The sequence below is a fragment of the Ricinus communis genome, chromosome 7 (genome assembly GCF_019578655.1).
Source record: "Ricinus communis isolate WT05 ecotype wild-type chromosome 7, ASM1957865v1, whole genome shotgun sequence".
In the NCBI taxonomy this organism is placed as follows: Eukaryota; Viridiplantae; Streptophyta; class Magnoliopsida; order Malpighiales; family Euphorbiaceae; genus Ricinus; species Ricinus communis.
Genome location: NC_063262.1, coordinates 3634839 through 3655584, shown reverse-complemented (window position 1 = coordinate 3655584; position 20746 = coordinate 3634839). Strand labels below are relative to the sequence as shown.

Genomic DNA, 20746 nt, shown 5'->3' with positions numbered 1-20746 from the left:
TACAATTACATCAACTGAAATAATGAACAACTTGCATATAGCTATTAGGTAATAATAATAATAATACGACATAAACCAAATCCCTTCCTGACCAAATCTCTCACAAATTTAATTATCTTTTTTTGGTGTTTCTTTTAAGAGTTCATAAACTTTCTTACAAGAAAAAAGTAAATTCCGAGTCCCATTTGTTCCTGTATTATTAGTTGTCATTTAACTGGGTGTCACTACTAAAAAAATGTTAACTTTGTTAGTAATTTAGCTTTAGTTGGACATTTTGAAAAGGTTAAGAATGACAATAAAAAAAATGAAGAATGATAATTTAATTATCATTCCTTAAATAGTGAAGGGCCTTTTATACCTTTTGCTTTTGAATTCATTCATTAACATTTGGTTCGATAATAAATAGAAGAAAGAAAATGTGGAAAAAAGAGAGAATTAGTTTGTAATAAGCTAATTTACCATATTCAAAAAGAATTAATAGCACAAAATTATATAGTAATCTAAACTAAGAAAAAGAAAGTAAATTGGAGACTTCACTTTCCTACATATTATAAAGAGAGAAAGCAATTGAGGACTTTACTTTCATTTACAGGCTGCTGTAAATTAAGTTTTTAAAATAATGTATAAAAAGAATAATTTACTTTTACATTTATACATAAATTAAAAAATATATAATTTTTTTAAGTTAATATTATTAGCTGAAAAAAATAGATAAAAAATATTTCATTTTAGTTTATTTAAAATATTTTTATTAATTTTTCATAAGAACTATAATTTTAAAGTATAAATATGAAAATTAATAATATTTATATTAATTATTGTAAGATATATTTAGTACTTACTTACTAAATGAATAGCTGGAAAATAAAAATATACAATGATTTTAGGATGGAGAGAAAAGGAAAAAAGTAGCATGTTTTTTTTGGATAAATTGTATGGCGTGCCTTAACTTTGCTTTGTCTATTATAATAATCGATCTATTATAATAATTTTTCAATTTTGATTTGAATCACAAAACTTTTTAATTTTAATTAAAAGTCACTAAATTCTTTTTCATCAATTACTGATTAAAAATTTAACAAAAATTGATACAATAATTCAACTGATTAGTATTTTCTTACACAACAATTACATGCCATTCTCATATACCACGTCAATATAATAAAACTAATAATATTAAAATATCTAAAATTTATTTTAAAATTAAAAACTATATTAAATTAAATTAATTAAATCAAATAACAAAATTAAAATAAATATAAAAATATAAAAAAAAGTAAGTATTGATTTTTATTTTAATAATTTTTTAATTTGATTTAATTTATTTAATTTAGCGATTTTAAAATGAGTATTATATATTTTAATATTATTAGTTTTATGAATTTGACTTGACATATAAAAGTGATATGTGATTTAAAAAATATCGATTAATTAAACTTTCATATCACTTCTGTAATACACTCTTAACCGAGACTAATGGAAAATAGTTTTAAACATCTAATTAAAAGGGAAAAAGTTTTATAAACGGAAAATGATTTAAAGATTCAATTAAAATCCAAAAAGTTTTATTTTACAAATTAGAATTAGAGATTATTATATAATATATATAGAACAAAATTAAATGAGAGTATGTGCAATTTACCTGTTTAGTGAAGGGAGGGAGTATAACTTAAAGGACTGCCCGAGCAATTAACCCTGTTTTCTGAATTGAGGGAGTATACAGTACTTTAGTTAGTTAGATACGGGCCCAGCAGTTTGTTTTTGAGTGGGTGGTGGTCCGGATCCATGAGCACATGGTGTGGATGCTATTACAACACTGCTCCCTTTGAAATTTTTGTTGCACAAGACGATGACGACCTGAAAATTCCGCAGGAGAACCATGGAAACCACTGCACTCCGTCACGCAATCGGCGTGAAAGGGTTCCCCTCTGTCAGTTACTCCTCTAAACAACTAGCAATAACACGGCGACGACGTAGTCTCGACTCTCTCAGTCTCATTTTCCGTCCAATTTCTCTCAATTTCCACAACCGTACGGTCCGTTGTACTGCTCACAGTAAGAATCACCACGATCATCATCACCACCACAATCACAATCATCACCATCACCATCACCATCACCATCACCATCATAATCACAGCCACGGAGATGTTGAGGAGCTGAGTGGACCTCAGAGAGCACTCATTAATTTTGCAAAAGCGGTAAAGTGGATTGACTTAGCTAATCTGCTGAGAGAGAATTTGCAGCTTTGTTGCTGCTCTGCTGCCTTGTTTGTAGCGGCTGCTGCTTGCCCTTACTTAATTCCTAATCCTGTAGTTAAGCCTATCCAAAATGCCTTCATCATCGTCGCCTTTCCTCTCGTCGGGGTACACTGCTTTCACTTCTACATATATATTCTAATGATCTTTATATATGTAGTTCAATTTTAATTTGCTTAACTTCTATACTGAGTAGCCCTAGATTTGGAAATCAAATGCAAAAATGTATGAGTTCGTTCCATTAGATGTTGCACGTGCATATATGTTTTATTTATATTTTTCTTATGCTGAACAATCTAGGCCAAATTAGTAGCTCAAAAATTAGTGAGTTATTATTAACTTTAATGTTTGAAATTGCAATGAAATTCTTGAAATTGGATATTTGTGATTGTTCATATTCATTGGCTTGAGTAAGCTAAGGTAAAAACGTGGAAGGTTTTACAAAAAAGCATGGAATTTTCACGAAGTCTAATAAGCTATATTATGTGACAATGAATGCTTTGTTGTAATTATTTTGGCGGGCTAAGAATTTTTACTATTTGAGGGTTAAGGAAGGCGTTTATAAAAACCACAGAAGCTCTTACTTTACAAGGATGAGAAGTTAACGCACTCTATTTAACAAACCAGAATCTCTGCCCATGTACTATTGTAACTTTGCCATCATTTATAAAACCTGATTTCTTCAATGCATAACTACCGGATGCTTTTTTCTTTTTAATATATTTATATCATTTATTAAATTATAACAATCTTTTTGCTGATGAATATGAGCAAACTATATGCCACTCTCTACATGTCAGGTCTCAGCATCCCTAGATGCTCTTACTGATGTTACTGGTGGGAAGGTAAATATTCATGTGTTGATGGCTCTTGCAGCCTTTTCATCAGTATTTATGGGAAATGCTTTGGAAGGAGGGTTACTTCTTGCAATGTTCAATCTCGCTCATATTGGTGAGCATTTTAAAAATTGGTGTATAAGCAATAGTTTTTTTTTTTATATGCCATGATGAATTCCGTATTCTAATTCACGGTTTGTCATCTGCAGCTGAAGAGTTTTTCACCAGTCGTTCAATGGTGGATGTTAAAGAGTTGAAGGAAAGTCATCCAGATTCTGCTCTTGTGCTAGACGTAAATGATGAGAAACTTCCAGATCTCTCTGATTTGTCATATGAAAGTATCCCGGTGCATGATGTAAAAGTGGGCTCATTTATTTTGGTCGGAACTGGTGAGGTCTGTGATGTCAAATTTGTTATCTTTTCAATAAGGGGGATGCTTGAGTTCAGTTGATAGTTAGCTGATATATTTAGTTGACAGAGGTGAAGACATGGCAATAAAGTAAAAACTTTCTGTGGCTGGCATATGATTATAGCAATAGAAATGCATGATCCTATGGTGCACCTGAGTTCTTACATTTACTTAGCTGCTCCAATAGGAGAATTTAATGTGTTACTTTGGTGCAAGTAGCTTGTAATAGTCAAACTATAGCAATGACAGAAGCTAGGCCATTTTTCAGTTGTTATCTAGCTAACCATTCCATGGATACCCCTGATTGCTATTTCATGTCATTTGAATGATAAGATGGCAGTTATGTGATTGTATGTGTTATTTTGGTACAAGTTGCTAGCAATGTTTACAGTATAGCAATGACAGTCAGCAACTAGGTCCTTTATCAAATTGTTATCTAGCTTGCTGTTCCACAAATAATCCTAATTGATGTCACATGTTGTTTGACTGATAAGACGGCAGTACCAAAACTGCCATGTTGGTTTAAAGTTCTTATTTTAAATGAATGGTAGATTACAATCACTTGGTTCGTGACGTTGGCTGGTATTATGTATAGGCTGTTCCTGTAGATTGTGAAGTTTTTCAAGGTCGTGCAACAATTACTATTGAGCATTTGACTGGTGAAATCAAGCCAGTAGAAATAAAAGTTGGAGACAGGATTCCTGGTGGTGCAAGGAATTTGGATGGTAGAATTATTGTAAAGGTGTGTTATCAGTTTTGCTTGTGATTAAAATTTCAGAAGTTGGTAGCAAAGGAAATTGGTATTTCCAGTTCTTGTTTCTCTTTGTTGATATACTTCTGAAATTGTTCGAATAAATGGCTAAGAGTTCTGGTTGAAGTCTTAATTTCTTCAGCTTTACATCTGGTATGTTCTCATAGAAAATTTAGGGTTTCTGGATATTTATAAATAACTTTGCTTCAGGCCACAAAGATGTGGAAAGAGTCAACACTGAACAGGATTGTACAGTTAACTGAAGAAGCACAGCTAAATAAACCAAAGCTGCAAAGATGGCTGGACGAATTTGGTGAGCATTATAGCAAAGTGGTTGTGGGTTTGTCCATTGCTGTTGCTTTACTTGGGCCGTTTCTTTTCAACTGGCCTTTCATCGGCACATCAGGTAACTTGGATGAAGGGCACTCATTTTAGTTATCCTTTTAGATTATCACTCTTACTGACCTGTGCTGAAGTTCCTTGTGCTATTCATGTTATTTGCTTGATCAATAGCCTTCTTTATTTCTTATGCATGGTTTCTGCTGATTATAACTGATCATTATGTATGCTTTGCACATGCTCTAACTGATTTTGACAGGGCCTTGATGAACTTTTGTTAATGATTTTTCTTGGGTATGGATGCTAATACATTATTTATGTTCACTTATGTTATCTTTCAGTGAAGGAAACCTCTTGAGCTTTTACTTGCCATATATTTCAAATTGTAAAAAGTTGAGAAGCTGCTTTGCTGTTATCAATTTTAGCCCAGTCTGTCAGAGAGAGTGTTTTCCTTGTTTGGAGATATGAGACATAGTCTAGTTATCCTTTTGTGAAGCCTCTTTGGCCATTCGGGTTTATCTAAGAGCAATAGAACTGGAGCATTTCAATTCTATTAACATGCTAGAAAAAGGTTATAATTGAAAGATTGGAGATTCAAGTATTTTCTGGGTAGCCAAATTCTTGTGATTTTCCTCTAGGTCTAGTTCATGAAATACAGAGTTCTTCCTTTTTTATGTTCTTTTTTTTTTTAAAAAAAATGGTTGATACTCACTCAAGCTCTCTCACTCTTTAGAGTGAACTTGTTCCTGAATTTTTTAATTTCTCTCTAATACCAAATGCCTTTTGAACGCATTCTTATTTTCTTGCCTCATTCTTGTACTACCATGCAGCCTGCAGAGGATCAGTCTACAGAGCACTAGGGCTTATGGTGGCAGCATCACCTTGTGCCTTGGCTGTAGCTCCATTGGCGTATGCCATTGCTATTAGTTCTTGTGCTAGAAAGGTACCTATGGGCCAAGTACCCTAATCAAGCATGGTGTTTGGTCTTGTCATTTATGCGTGTCTTTCAGCTCAATTTAACTAAAATTTATTGCACCAAACTACTTGGAGTAGGCCATATAGGTCCTTTTTCTCCACTCCATGCAGTTTATGAGTACAATTTAGAATGATCTTGGGCTAACGCAACCTCTTTTATTACTTCCCATCATGATGTACCAAGAATATCCTTTATTATGTTGTACAACCTCAATATGCTTACGTTCCATACTACTGCATTTTCTGATCTATCATGCAAATGTCTAAGCATCTCAATCTCTCCTTTCACTCCTCTCAATGGGTGTTATATTCAACTCCTATTTTAGCATCCTCATTCTGCTACACTAGTCTTGTGTGAATATTGTTTCTATGGCTCATAGCTGCACTACATCCTAGCTGGTCTAATCCTAATCCTGTAAAGTCTCCCTTTCAACACAACCATGCAATGGTTTGACAAAATATAGGAATGCTATCTTAAAAACTTGGATATTTATAATGTTCTCATTATTCATTAACTTAGAGCATGGAGCATACACAACTATTCTGTAACTCAGTTTGAGTATCCTATTTTAGGAATTTACCATTCTGTATATGGCTTTCTTTAAATTTGCACTACGACTCGTTATGGATTGATTATTGGGTATTTCATTTAAGCTATAGCTGAGTTCTACCTATTTGATATATGAACTAAGGCGCAAACGACCTTCATGAAACATTGAACATTACTCATTTTAAAAGGTTAAGCGGCTTGCACAGAATTTATTTATTTATTTATAGTTAAAGTAGAGTTAAGATTTTTGTGAGATGAACCTCACATTACATCTATGGTAATCTTGTTTATAGGGAATATTGCTTAAAGGAGGCCAGGTTTTAGATGCTCTATCTTCCTGTCACACAATTGCTTTTGATAAAACTGGGACATTGACAACTGGAGGGCTTATGTTTAAAGCTATTGAACCACTTTTTGGACATGAGCTAGTAAACAAGAATACAAATTTTACTTCCTGTTGTATTCCCAGCTGTGAGAAAGAAGCTCTTGCTGTAGCAGCTGCAATGGAAAAGGGTACTACTCACCCTATTGGAAGGTAAATTGGTGAATATACATGTTTCCTGTTCTTTTTTTTTTTTGCCTGACCAATTAGAATTTTCTTATAACTTAGCAAATGACAAGTGCTTTTAGCTGTAGCCCCTGTCTTTTGATATTTGACATGTCTGGGCACAACAAACAGGGGATTGTATGTTTTATCAATAGCTGTGTCTTGACTTTTATCCTTCCCACAACCCAACCCTCTTAACCTATGTACATGTATAAAGAATTAGAGTGAGAGTTGTAGAACTGAATGTAATAAAGTTTTATGGCAACAAGTGAAGCTCTATGTATATTTTAGTATGTTATTAAATTGGAGAGTTCCTTGTGTAGTGAAGGGCCACTTACTTGCCTCTGCTCTATGTCTATCTCGTGGCCTGATGGGGGATATGTGCTTTCTCGAGATCATATTGCAAATGGAGTGTAGAGGTGTTCAATTTGGCACATTGGCCAGAACTTTTTAAATGCTTGATATTTCTTGTTTCTCATGTTAAAACCTTAAAGAAGAAAATTTTATCTTCAATATAATCCTTGGATGACATGATTGTATTTGACTGCATTCAGAATTATTTATCATTTCGTCACCTACGTACTGACGAAGTGTAATTTATTAACCACCTCTTCTTTTTTTCATTTTTTGAACTGAACCACCTCTTTTGTTTAATTCTCTTGGATGTCACCAGCTTTTGTTGTTTTAAATACTGATAGTCATCTTCTGCTTTTTCAGAGCTGTTGTAGATCATAGCATAGGCAAGGACCTACCTTTTGTTTCTGTGGAAAGTTTTGAATGCTTTCCTGGTAGAGGTCTTACTGCTACTTTGAATAATATTGAGGTACTGCCTCTTCAGCAAGTATGTTTGTTTGAATGAAATCTACTACATTTATCTTCATTCTGAATTTGGAAAGCTCTCATAAAAAGTGTTTGTTATGGGCTGTGAAATTCTTATAAAGGTTAATATATTAGCACATGCTGCACTAGCTCAAGTCTTTTGCGTTGGTTATATGCAAGATGTAACAACCATTGCTAATTTTAAGGTGAATTTGCAACTGTTTCTTTTTTCTTTTATAGTCAGCAACTGGAAGGGTTAAGTTGTTGAAGGCATCACTTGGTTCTATAGAGTTCATAACTTCGCTTTGTAAATCTGAAGATGAATCAAGGAAGATCAAGGATGCGGTTAAGGCATCTTCATATGGAAGTGACTTTGTTCATGCTGCTCTTTCTGTAAATGACAAAGTAAGCCTTTATCGCTTTGCCAATTTGGTCTACTAATGTTAGATGTTGAACTTGAAACCCTAGAGACTTCACATATGTTGATACTGAACCCATCAAGCAAATAGTTGCTGCCCCCAGCTATCATGTCAGACTACTTGGTTTACTTTCAACCTACCACCCTTTATGTCGATACTGAGGCTCTGCTGCTATAGTACAGTGCTCTTTTTTATGGTCTTCCTCTTTTGAGCTCTACTGTGCTCTTTTATGGAGTTGCAATTAATGTCTGTAAGAAACATGATTATCTGCCCCTTTGGCAGAAAAACTTCGAAATATCATTCTTACGGTGAATCTTTGCATAAGTTCTTGAGTGCTGATTCTTAGAAAAGATTAAAAAAATTCCATATGTGGTTCTTAAGAAAAAAAAAAGGAATTTGAATTTGGAAAGACATGTAAGAATCAATGCAATAGCATGACTGGGCAGCTCATTACTTAGGGTGATAAAGAATGGATGGAAGAAAGCTGCATTTTTTTGTATTCAACATTTTTAATATGAACTCCTTTTTCCATATCTTGTTTACTTTGATTTAGTTTTCTACACAAAATTAATGCACCAAAAGAAAGGGGAGATGGAGCAGAATACTGTTTAGTCATGATTCTCATGTTTTAAATAGTAATCCACCTGTGTAGGTAACACTGATTCACCTTGAGGATAGACCTCGAGCAGGGGTTTCAGATGTCATAGCTGAATTAGAGGATCGAGCAAGGCTCCGTGTTATGATGCTTACTGGTGACCATGAATCAAGTGCATGGAGAGTTGCAAAATCTGTGGGCATCTCTGAAGTTCACTATAGCCTAAAGCCTGAGGACAAGCTTAATCATGTAAAGGGCATCACAAGAGATATGGGTGAGCTCTACAAGTGTAATTTTCAAATTCACATTTTTACATTTGTCTTAAGAGTTTGCGTGCAATAAGTATCAATTCATACATGTTTATGATCTTCTTCAGTACACTTTTCCAGTTAGTCCACCATGATGCTTAGCTTGCCTTTACGTAATAGCCTAAGCTAGAATTGTGCTACTCCTGAAGTGTTTTGCTCCCCAATATTCATCATAATGATTTATAATATAATTTTTCTGTGGTGAAAATTCATTGTGTACATATTTGTATCCAAATCTGGAATTGCCTCTATTGCTTTTGGCAATAACATTTCTTATCTTCTTGTTTGGATGTATTCACTTAATGCAATGGTGTAAAAACTTAAAAATTATACTTGCAACTTAAAAACCACTATTTTCATGATTATTCGTTTTTTTTTTCCTATTTTGGCTTCTGTCATGTCTGAGCAATATATCAAGAATGATGTGAAGTTGCAAAGTTCTCCAGTTCTATTTAAGTTTCGTATATTTATTTCCAGCCTACTCTTTGTGCTGAATAGACTCAGGGATTTAACTGCAGGTGGAGGTCTGATTATGGTAGGTGAAGGCATCAACGATGCACCGGCACTTGCTGCTGCAACTGTAGGGATTGTTCTTGCTCAACGAGCAAGTGCAACTGCCATAGCTGTTGCAGATATCTTATTGCTGCGGGACGATATATCTGGTATTCCATTCTGTATTGCCAAGTCCCGCCAAACAACATCCCTGGTACTGGCTATAATCTGTCTGTATGACCCTTTTTTTATATCTGAATGAGATTCTTGATTCTTTACATGCATATTGATGCAGGTCAAGCAAAATGTGGCCCTTGCATTAACTTGTATAGTTCTAGCCTCTCTTCCATCTGTTTTGGGTTTTCTTCCTCTGTGGTTAACGGTATGAGTCCATATTTTGAGTCTTCTGACAACTTCATTTACTTATTGTTTATGCTTTATAGGATTTACTATTCGGCAACTGTCCAGCAAGTAACTTTGGGAAATTCATCCACTCTATAGCGCTACGTGATGTAAAATATTCTTTTGAATGATATGGAAAGTGGGAACTTGGGCAGTAGATTGTGGAAGAAGTACCACTGGCATTTGAATCTGAATGCTAGAATGCTAAAATCTCAGATTCTGGAAGAAGAATTTGCGTTGCATGGTGTCTCCTCAAGTAAACTTTATGAAATCAGTTTATTAGATGACACACGCACACATCTATATTCAACTTTATTGTTCCTCTGGTAGTAAAAGATGAATAGTACAAGAGGATCCAATGCTGAGGGATTAAGAAATTTAAAAACCGTGGTTCTGGGAAAGGATATCGGAAGCATGTTATTTTGAGATTGAAACAATATCTGCTAACTAACCGGAAGTTAAAGTACTTTCGAGACTGAACGATATCTGCTAACTAACTGGAACTTAGAAGAACCTAATTTTTAGGTTAAAATTCTTGGTTGATGCAGTTTAAGTTTGATTCTGATTGCTACTCATTTGTAAATGTGTAGGTTCTTTTACATGAAGGTGGTACTCTTCTCGTTTGCCTCAATTCTATACGTGCTCTAAATGACCCCAAATGGTCTTGGAGGGAGGACTTGTCACATGTTGTAAAAGAATTCAATTGTAGACTGATACCACGGTGGACAGACAACACAAGCTCGGGCTCCATACAGGCTGCCCCTTTATAGCCCTGACTTCTTTTTTTATCTCCTTTTTTGGGTCTTCTTTCTCCCATTTAGTAATAGTTTAAGTACAGCATAGCACTTTCTGATTTTAAAGTGTAAAAGAGATGTAAGAAACATGGGTACATGACAACTGACCAGCCTTTTTTTGTGCAGAAGTTAAAACATTTTTCTTCTTCCTTGGCACTGTTTAGAGTTCCCATAGCAATCAAATAAAAAGCTTTTGCTTAATTGTATTTAGGAGTGAACTTTATGGAAGTCTACTATTTGGCAACGACTGTTTGTATTCACGAGTTTTGTTATGTTTTAATGCTACGAATTGCTTAGCTTAGGGTTGACCCTGTCATCGACATTGGCGTTCGCCTCACAGAATCAAATTAATGTTAGTGGTTTGTTTGGGTACGTACGCTGTTGGAAGTAGACAACTGGTTAAACACTAAACAGCACTAGCCATTATGCCAGTAGTGCTAGTTGCCACTTATAGACGAAATCTTCTTTTAATAGGTCAGAATTTTCACAACATTCATTAATGTTAAGAGCTTCATTAATGTTAAGAGCAAGAGAAGAGAAAATAATACGAGTATTTGAGAAGGCAAAAGACTTATCTTTTTTGATCCCCTAGTTTTACTTCGGAATTAGTTGGATTTTGATTCCTTAGTGGCTGCTAGCTGTTGGACATAGTGATGCTAATTAAAAATGTTTGTCCGTTAATAATGAGCAAACAGAACGTGCATGTTTCATCCCTAACTGATAACTGCAAAAGCAATTGCATCCAATAACTAACTGCCTTTGGACCAAAACAACCCACCACACCATGTTTTTTTGTTTGTCTGCAACTTCCCAACATCTTTTCACAGTTGGGAAAACTATAAACAGTCCATCAATAATTCAACACTTCATCCTCCACTTCCAGTCTTTAAAAACTTTTCTTTGGCAAATCTAGTTCGATATTGGATAGCCCTTGCCTTCACAGAGATCAGGATAAAACAGTTAATTTTACCATTTGCTGTTTATAGTTTCACAAGTCTAGCCAAAAGAAATATAATAGTTGTTCTTTAAATCCAAAATATATTCATTTTATCAATTTTAGCCAGAAAAGAACACACATAATTTTCGCCCAGTATCCAAATTATCCACACAAAGAAACTGTTATAGAAGCAAAGACCACTAAAGATTAAATTTGAAAGGATTTTTTTTTTTTTTTTTTTCATTTACTTTTTTAACAGATCTTTCTTGCAAGTTTTAGTTCCCTGATTAAGAACCAGAGCCAGAAACAGGTAAAAGTTGGATTCTTTTTTTTTTTTTTCCCCTTTCTCACTTCCCTCCCCAATCATCAAATCCAGTTACATCTCTTCGTTTTTTTACCCTGTCAAAACATTCTTCGCATCCAAATTGGAAACCTATCAGTTTCCTTCACTTTTACCTCCCTCTGCTCTATCTCTCTGTCTCAACTGTACAATGCCCAAAATTATTCCCTAACCAAAAAGAGAAAAAACAAAGGCCAAGTTTTCTCCCTCCCTCCCTCTCTCTCTCTCTCTCTCTCTCTACTCTGTTCATTTTTCACTTTTACCGACTCGTTTACCATCCCCTACTCAATTTTACTAACCCCAACCCTATTCATCCCAACAACATTCCTAAACCCATCTCCACCCGCCGCCTGAAAACACATACCGCCACCGCCGCTCTGCTCCATCATGTAATTCCTCACCTCCTTCCTTATCATCTCCTGCATCACCGCCATAAACTCCGTAGTAAACCCCATAAATCCTCCACTATTTGCCGATCCTCCCTGCTGCACAGCTGCCGCCGTTGCCGGAGATGGCACCTGATTCATTACCGGCATCAGAGATATTGTAGTCGAGTCGGGCACTCTTACCGGAGTCGACTCGGCGACACGGTTAGAAACCTCCGATGAATCTACACCGGGAAGAGATAAACTCAGGGAAGTAGGTGGGTCATCGCTAATGTTATTATTATTATTATTATCATTAGACGACGACGTCGCTTCAACAAAAGAAACAACACCCCCAGTCCTAGCGACGGGCCTAAACACATGTGGCGAAGAAGTAAAAACAGGAACGTAACTCGAATCGCTGACGTCAGATCCAGATGGACTACCTGGGTTCATATATAATCCAGTAGAAACAGGCACACCTGATCCCGCACTCACCGATCTCTTCAACGGCTGAGTGTTAATAAGACTATCATTATTATTGTTATTATTATTACTGCAACATAAATTACCGTCATACCCTTCGTCCAGCGAGCAACACTTCCTCTTAAGAGTAGAGTTCCAATGATTCTTAATGGCGTTATCCGTACGGCCGTTAAGCAGGCGGGCGATTGTGGCCCACTTGTTGCCGAAACGCGCGTGAGCTCTGATAATGGTTTCATCTTCTTCTGGCGTAAACGCTCGGTGTTCAACTTGCGGAGAGAGCTGGTTGCACCAGCGTAGACGGCACGATTTACCTGATCTCCCTGGAATTGATTTGCTTATCAAAGACCAGTTTCTTGGGCCGTGTTTCTGAACAAGCTTTTGTAAGGCATCGTCTTCTTCGGGGCTCCATGGACCTTTGATCCGATCCACTTCCTTTCCAGTAACTGCCATTTAAAGAAACAAAAACGGTATTTTGATAGTTGTTATAATAACAGTGATCTTTATGGATTCTTCGTTTGATTTAGTTTTTTTGGTTTTAATAGAGGGAGAGAGAGAGGGACAGAGAAGAGGGCGAAGCTGTGCAAGGAGAAATATATAGGAGAGGAAAGGGGGAGAGTTTTATATATAAAGGAAGGAGGTTGGTTACTGGTAGAGCCGGTGAGAGGGGGAGTTAATAAGGAGCACCGATTGGATTGTAGAGAAGAGCAGGAAAGGGGAAGGAGGTTGGGATACAGCTGGCTAATGGACACGCGTCACTTCTTAGTAGCGCTGATTTACATAAGTCGCTCTCTCTTCACATCTCTTCTTTACTTTTCCTTCTTCTGTAGACTCTTTTTCTTTCTTTCTTTTTTTTTTTTTTATAAAAGAAAATATTTGTAGCTGTTTGTCTGTATCTCTTTAGAAGAGCGTTCCTTCCACTCTCTTTTTCTTTTTCTTTTATAAATTTTGAAATTCGAAATTGCTAATGATTATATATAATAGAGCGGTGGTTTGGAGCGTCGTCCTCTCCTTTCCAACTCAAATATCTAATCTCTCAGATTTTCCTATTTATGGTTTGAGTTTTTTCTATTTAATTGCTAATTTTAATAATATTTTTTATTATAAAAATATTAGGACTTAAAATATACTCAAATATGAGATATTTATAAAGTCAAAATTGGAGGCTAAATTTGTAGATAATAATGGATGGATTTTTACTAGTATTTTGATGGTATGGTTTGAGCTTTAAAAATTATTGATGTTTCAAAAGGTTTTTAAAATCCAACTTATGTTCAAATTAATTTTAATTATATCTCACAATAATCAAATATAAAAATAATTAAATTTTATTACACTATTAGTGGATGGTGAACAATTTGAAAAACTTTTTAAATAGATTATTATGTGATTGATAGTTAGGGATGATTTATATTAGTTTCTATTATAAAATTATTTTCAATAATATTTTTTATTTTAGAATTTTATAATAAATTTTAAAAAAATCTTTATCTATAAAAATAAAATATTTTATTTAAGTTTAAGAAACTCTTTATCTCTTACTTTTATTTTTATAAATATTAATATTATTTTATCTTCCATCAATAGAAAAATAAAAATTATAAATATTAATTAGATCAATTTCTATTTTAAATAGTCATATAATAAAATAATATTTTAATATGAGTCAAATTTTTATTTTTTATTTTATATTCAATAAATAATTATAAATTTAATTTAATTAATATTTTTATATTTTATTAGTAAAAATTAATGAATTATTAAAATAAAAATAACATAAAATATCAAATATAAAGAGTATTGAATTCAAACATACTATTTTATTATGTATATTTTAATATTTTTAAAATATTTTAATAGAAAGAGTATTTTAGGGATGTTGCAACGAGCTGAAATTGGATTTATAATTAGTTAATTTTAGGTTATGACAGAGAGAAGTAGAATAGTAGAGATTTGATATTAGAGAACATTTACTAAAATGTGCATAAATTTATAAAAGAAAATAAAAGAGAGAGAGAAGGAGAAAACGCGTTGATTTAGTAGTAGAATAGAGTTACTACTGTTTAGGAAGTTATAGAGATAACCATAATTCCATTCGTATTATTTTTGGACACTTCTCCTAATTATAAAAACCAATAATAATATCTATGGATAAAGATGGTAACGGTTGGGTTAGGATTTATGGATTCTGAACTTTGACTCAGGATGCCAGCCTGTATGCCATTTTCTTCTATGATTTTTCCAATTTCAATAACTATTTTCCCTTTTCCAAAACCCAAAAAGAAAAAAAAAAAAGAACGGCCGCACGGAACTGCTGAGCTGGCACTAAACGACAAAGAGCGATCGCTGATTTGCAAGGAAGAGAATCATTACTGTCCAAGACAGCCTGTAAACCTGCCACCACCATCACCTTCCCTTCTCTACTCTTGTAACGGCCTCTTTCCCTGCTAACCCGCACTTGCCCGTTTCTTCTCCTCCCTTTACCTGTACGGAACCGGTCGCCTCTCCTATTATCCTTAACAAAGACGAACAATAACACCTTTACTTCTTTTATTTTTCAATTTATTAGAGTCCACCAGTAGACCTATACAGTAAAATAATTATGACGATAAATACCAGTATAAATTTTTCACTAATATTCCTATTCCTGAACTATAAACAGGAAATTCTCACCCAGAACGAAATGCATATTTTATTATTAATCGAATCAGTGATGCCCGGGTTCGCATGCTGAGGGACTTCTCTTCAGCACCCTTTTTTTAATTAAGGATGTCCAATTAACTGATTTTTTTTTTTTTTTTTTGGAAAATAAGATATGGAAATGGAGATCCGTATCCGTTTCTGTTACTCGTACATCGTACCTACTACCTAATGCTAATACCCCTGCTGTTTGGTGTGAGAGTCAAGTTATTGTTTCTTTTCTTATAATTTCTTTTTATCATTCCGATTTATTATGAATTTCATGGTTTCCTAAAGTATGGGTTTTGTGGTTGCTGTCGGTGGTAGACAAATGTCCCGAGATTTTCTGCGCATTCATTTCTCTGCATTATTACATTTGCTAAATTATGTTATCTGAAATATTAAGAGCTCAGTTTTGCACCAATTTGTTATCATGTGGAGGAAAAATAAAATATTGCTATTATTGTCATTTATTATTCAATTCGTCCTGTTAATGGATGTTTGCACATTGTTTATACATTCATAATTTCTGACATTGGCTTTTAAACAATTTTTTATTTATTATTAAAGATAATACTTTTTTCCACTGGCTAAACTATTATTAATAAGGAATTGTAATCACATGCAATTGATGTCAAATGCTAGTCATCTCAATTCTTATTAAGATTAAAAAAATTAAAAAGAGATAAAATCGTTTTATAACTAAACTTTTTTTTAGTTCTATCAACAAAGTTTTAGATGATTCAACGAAATTAAAAAAAAAAAATTATATATACTCTTTGTAATCTATCAGATAATATCAATTTTGCAGCTACCATATTTTATTTAAAATTCAGTAATTAAAATTATTAATAATGTTAATCAATTTAGATATAAATTACTAACATTATAATTTTTAAAATACTAGAATGATATTTAAAAACTTATTGTTTCAAAATGCTAAACCATAATGTTAACTTTTTTAGTCCAATCCAAAAAAAAATAGAGAAAAAAAAAAAAAAGGGTAGCTCGAGTGAAAAGTAATGGACATGAAAACAAACAATATAGGAAACATTAAAAGAAGAAGAAAGCGATGAAAGTGCAAAGATTAAAACTGGGTTTCATGGGCAGGGGATGGTTAGAACTTAGAATGGGCAATGGGGTCCAACAGAAAACAGAGTATGCGATTCTGAAAATGAAGATAGCATATATTAAGTAAGTAGGAAATGGAATCCATTGGTAGCTGCGAGTAATTTGTAACACCTACCACACACACACACACACAAAATCTTGACACTATTTTCGGAAAATGTGAAGATAACATTTCTTTTAATTTAATCCAAGCTGCTTGCTATAAGTCAATCAAATCGGTACGGATAACTGAAATAAGTGTATTGCATTATAATGGTAAACAACCTATTATATGCAAATGCAATATTGGGCTGGAGGTGGACCTTTTTGCTCTACAAAGTTAAACTCGTTTTTATCATTCATCACTAGCTCACATTAATTCTTTGTTTCTACTAGGCAATTTCTGCGCCCTGAACGCCAGCACACTCATAAAAATACTTTTTAAATGCATTATTTAAATTTTTTATTATGAAACTGGTAATTAACAGTTGATTTATATAAATATTTAGTAAATATGTTTGAGTTATTACAATTATATGTAAAGTGATGAATGTTGACATATTCTATTTTTAAACCTTAGAATACAAATAAAAAGTTATAAAGAAAATTATTATAACAAAATTTTTCTTGTTTATATATACATATATAAATTGATTCTAATTATTAATTAAAGTAGTAAATCAAGATAATAAATGAATATGAGAGAAATATAAATAAAATTATCAAATGTATTATGAATAAAATGTATAACTGGTTGCTGTAAATAAAAATATTAAATATTAAATAAATAATTTTAATATTTAATAAAGAGGATACTTTATCTTATATATAAAAGTGATATCACTTATTGGTCAAAAATTTCCAAAAAAGCTGATTCATGTTTTAGTTTAAATCAGCCAACTATCGGCAGTTAATTCTTACTAAATATATTTTGTTCATTTGTTTAGAGTAAATTAGCTAACAGATAATCTTGACAACTGAGTTAATTTTAACTATTTCTTAAAATTTCACAATTTATAAAAAGAAAAAAGTGGTGAATGTAACTAATCAAATTTCATATTCAGGTGCTTCGGATATTTAGATGATTGTCTTAATTAATCCCCATTCTAATTAATGTCTATCTTCTGCAGCATAGATAATATAATAGGATAGGAATCTCCTTTGAGTGCTACTGTAATCGTCACCATGAAAACAGGTGTCACATACCCAATGCAAATAGCCGGATATCTATCGTCTTTATTTTCCTTTTGGAGTTAACGAAGCAACATTTTTATTATTGCTTTATTTGGTAAGAAAAGAATGCATGTGCACAGTGGACTTTTATCACGTGCTAGAACTTTCTCATGAAGGTGAGACACACGTGCGACTTGCATCCTCTGCCCGAACACCACCCCCACCCCAGTGGTTTAAAGTTTTATTTTACCCATCAGTCTATACAAAAATCGGTGATCTTAAATCCGACTGGATCCGCTGATTTAAACAATTTGATATGATTTCAGCTTCTAAATCCAAAATTCAATCAAACAAATTTAACTGGTAGAGTTAATTAGTTAAAATTAATCGACTTTTTATAAATATAATAACTTAAAAACAAAAAAGAAATTAATTTAAAATAGGACATTTTTTATTTAAAAGTTTACCCAAATTAAAATAATATCTAGTCCTTTGATGAATTTTGTGTATGTGATCTATCTAAACACTTTAAAAAAAAAAAAAAAAAAACACGATTCTAATAATATGACCTGACAAATGGGGGCACGTATTTGGTTCGTACGAGTGAATGGATAAATTAATGTATACGTGGGTAGCGGGTACGGTATTTAGAATCTGACGGGTATGGTACTGTCGTTGAATATGTTGCGCATCTCACGTGATTATACGAAAACAAAAACAAAAAGATGATGTGGTTACTAGACAATAATTATACAATGTGGTATGGTATGCGATTTGGATGCATATGGACTTTCTTCTTACACAAGTATCCTTCCATTATAAACTTTCACTATTCAGTTTAGGTTGTTACTTGTTAAGGATATCTATATAGGTCCACAGGTCGGTCCATCAATCATTGCTTTATTTTCTTTCTTCAAACATCAATGGTTCGATCAACTCTTTGTGCTTATTTTCGTCATTTTATCTTTTTAAATTACCCTAATTAAAAGACACTAATATTTTAAATTTTATACATTCAAAAACTATATTGTGTGAATAGATTAGAAAATTTTGATTTAAGATTTTTTATAGAATAAAAACTAAATTTGTCTATATTGTATCCCATTGAATATGCATCTTATAAATTGTCATGCCTCCTAATAACACATGTTTAATTTGAGGAGATCAAACTCCTATTCTCATATTTTCTTCAATGTAAAATGTAAAATCAAATCATAGGAGATGTTATCTATTTCAATGCTAAACTGAGATATTACTGATGTGTTTAAATTAGTATCGCAAATGCACTAACCGTTCCTATAGTAAAGACTAATTATCAACATTAAAAGTAAATCTAAATAATATAAACCAGTATTTATGAGAAAATAATATTTATAAAGTAAATTAAATAAATTATAAAGTAAATATGTAATGATGTGATGTACGAAAACTATATGCTAGATATAGTATTTAGCCTAGCCATTTACTTAGTAATCTCATTGTTTAACTTTAAGCCTCGATTTAATGAATTAGAAGGTAATGTTTCTTCTTCTTTAATTACTTAAGCTAATGAAACAACTAAAATTTCTTTTACCAGCATAGATTGAAGCAAAGATAGTGTCTCTAATACATTCAACCTAAATATTTTCATAACAATTATTATCATTAAATTAATATAATGGTTAACTAATAATAATAACTGAAACTAATATAGATATGAAAATACAAAAATTACTCATTAAATAAATAAATAACAAGGTTCATACATAAGTAAAAAGGCTAAACTAAACACTTATGAAAATTAGTCTAACATATTTAATCCAATGATCGTGGTACTAAATAGAAAGACATAAAACAATAAAGTAAAAAAGCTCATCTAGATCCAAAATTTCTTCAAGTAGGAAGATGATTGGTCCTCACTCTCCACTTCTTGAAAAACTACTTAAATCTTAAAAAGAGTAATGAAAACTAAACTAAAATGCTTGTGGAAGAACTGTAGAGAAAATAATGGTGGACAGATGTAGAGAGTAGATAGAAGAGAGCTCTCCTCCTCCTCCTACAACTAGATTTGTAGAAATATATATAGATAAGAGCCCTCCTCTAAGTAAGTCTCCTTATAAATAAGTATACCAATATAAATCTATCTGATAAATAAAAATATCGGTATCCTTATTTCCATAAAGTACTATCCCATTAATAACTATTAATATAAATCATAATAATTATACAAAATCACTAAAATATCTATTAGGCCTTGTAATTTTTGGCGAGGCCTTGCAAATAGCAGTCTATGCGTCTTAATTTTGAGTCTTGACACGAACATGTCCAATTAAGCTTATTTTTGGCTCAATATTTTCCTCTCTTGGCTAATATTACCTGAAAATAGACAGTTAAATTTAAGTGAGGTAAAAATACATATTTTTACCATATTATTTATAAAAATCATATTATTAAAACTCTAAAATACTTTAAATATCTATATATAATTTGAACATATCACATGGATACCAACTATAATAGTATTATTCAATTGGGATAGATTCTAGTCCATCTTTTCTTCTCAAAATAAAACTCTTGGATAACACCGGCAAGTGAAAAAAGTAAATATAAACTGAATGAAAAAATAAATAAATAATAAAAATAAACAAACATAAAGATAAATGTAATACTATAGTTATAGACAAAAACATTTAATCAAATAAATTTAATTGTACAAATAAAATTCTATAGAATTAGATAAACTAAAGTAGGTGGCTAAAGTGAAAAGAGTTTCTATATTAATTATTATTATTATTATTATACTATTATTATTATTATTATTATTATTATTACATAATCTGGTGGATAATTATTTATAATTATATATTGAATATTACTAATTTAGATAATTTATTTATAATTATAATTTAATTATATAAGTATTAGTAAATAATTGATAATACAATAGTAAAGTATTATAATACTTTTGGTTAATTGAATCATTTGGACTCAATTTCGTGGATGGAGATATTAAAGAAATTATATCAATATTTTTATGATTGATAATATTATAAGGCAAATTACTTGATGAATATAGCAAATCAAGGCAAATAATTATGTCAACCTGGCCTAGTTAAACACTCTGATAAGATCATGATCTATGACAAAAATATATAGACAAGGAATTGTAGAATGACAAATTTAGAGT

At 32.3% G+C, this 20746-nt stretch overlaps 2 protein-coding genes across 5 annotated transcripts; one reads left to right on the top strand and one right to left on the bottom strand.

Moving 5' to 3' along the window:
* Positions 1-1750: 1750 nt before the first annotated feature.
* On the top strand, positions 1751-10753 carry LOC8285593 (probable cadmium/zinc-transporting ATPase HMA1, chloroplastic). 4 transcript variants are annotated; one of them, XR_007216818.1, is made up of 13 exons: positions 1751-2365; positions 3058-3208; positions 3303-3487; positions 4098-4244; positions 4464-4659; positions 5423-5535; positions 6411-6652; positions 7382-7487; positions 7724-7888; positions 8555-8771; positions 9324-9511; positions 9741-9943; positions 10290-10431. XR_007216818.1 is itself a non-coding variant. In XM_048377391.1 (13 exons), coding segments are annotated over exons 1-13 (2229 nt in total). In that variant the 5' UTR covers positions 1752-1879; the 3' UTR covers positions 9743-9882. The 4 variants fall into 4 exon arrangements, 2 of the variants coding, with proteins under 2 accessions (XP_048233348.1, XP_002524927.1); XR_007216817.1 differs by having other exon boundaries at positions 9741-9955; XM_048377391.1 differs by lacking the exon at positions 10290-10431 and adding an exon at positions 9593-9623 and having other exon boundaries at positions 1752-2365; positions 9741-9882.
* An 884-nt stretch (positions 10754-11637) lies between these two features.
* LOC8285592 (transcription factor MYB44) lies at positions 11638-13536 on the bottom strand. The gene has a single exon (XM_002524880.4). The coding sequence runs from the start codon at positions 13069-13071 to the stop codon at positions 12052-12054; it is 1020 nt and encodes a 339-aa protein (XP_002524926.1). The 5' UTR covers positions 13072-13536; the 3' UTR covers positions 11638-12051.
* Between the last annotated feature and the right edge of the window lie 7210 nt (positions 13537-20746).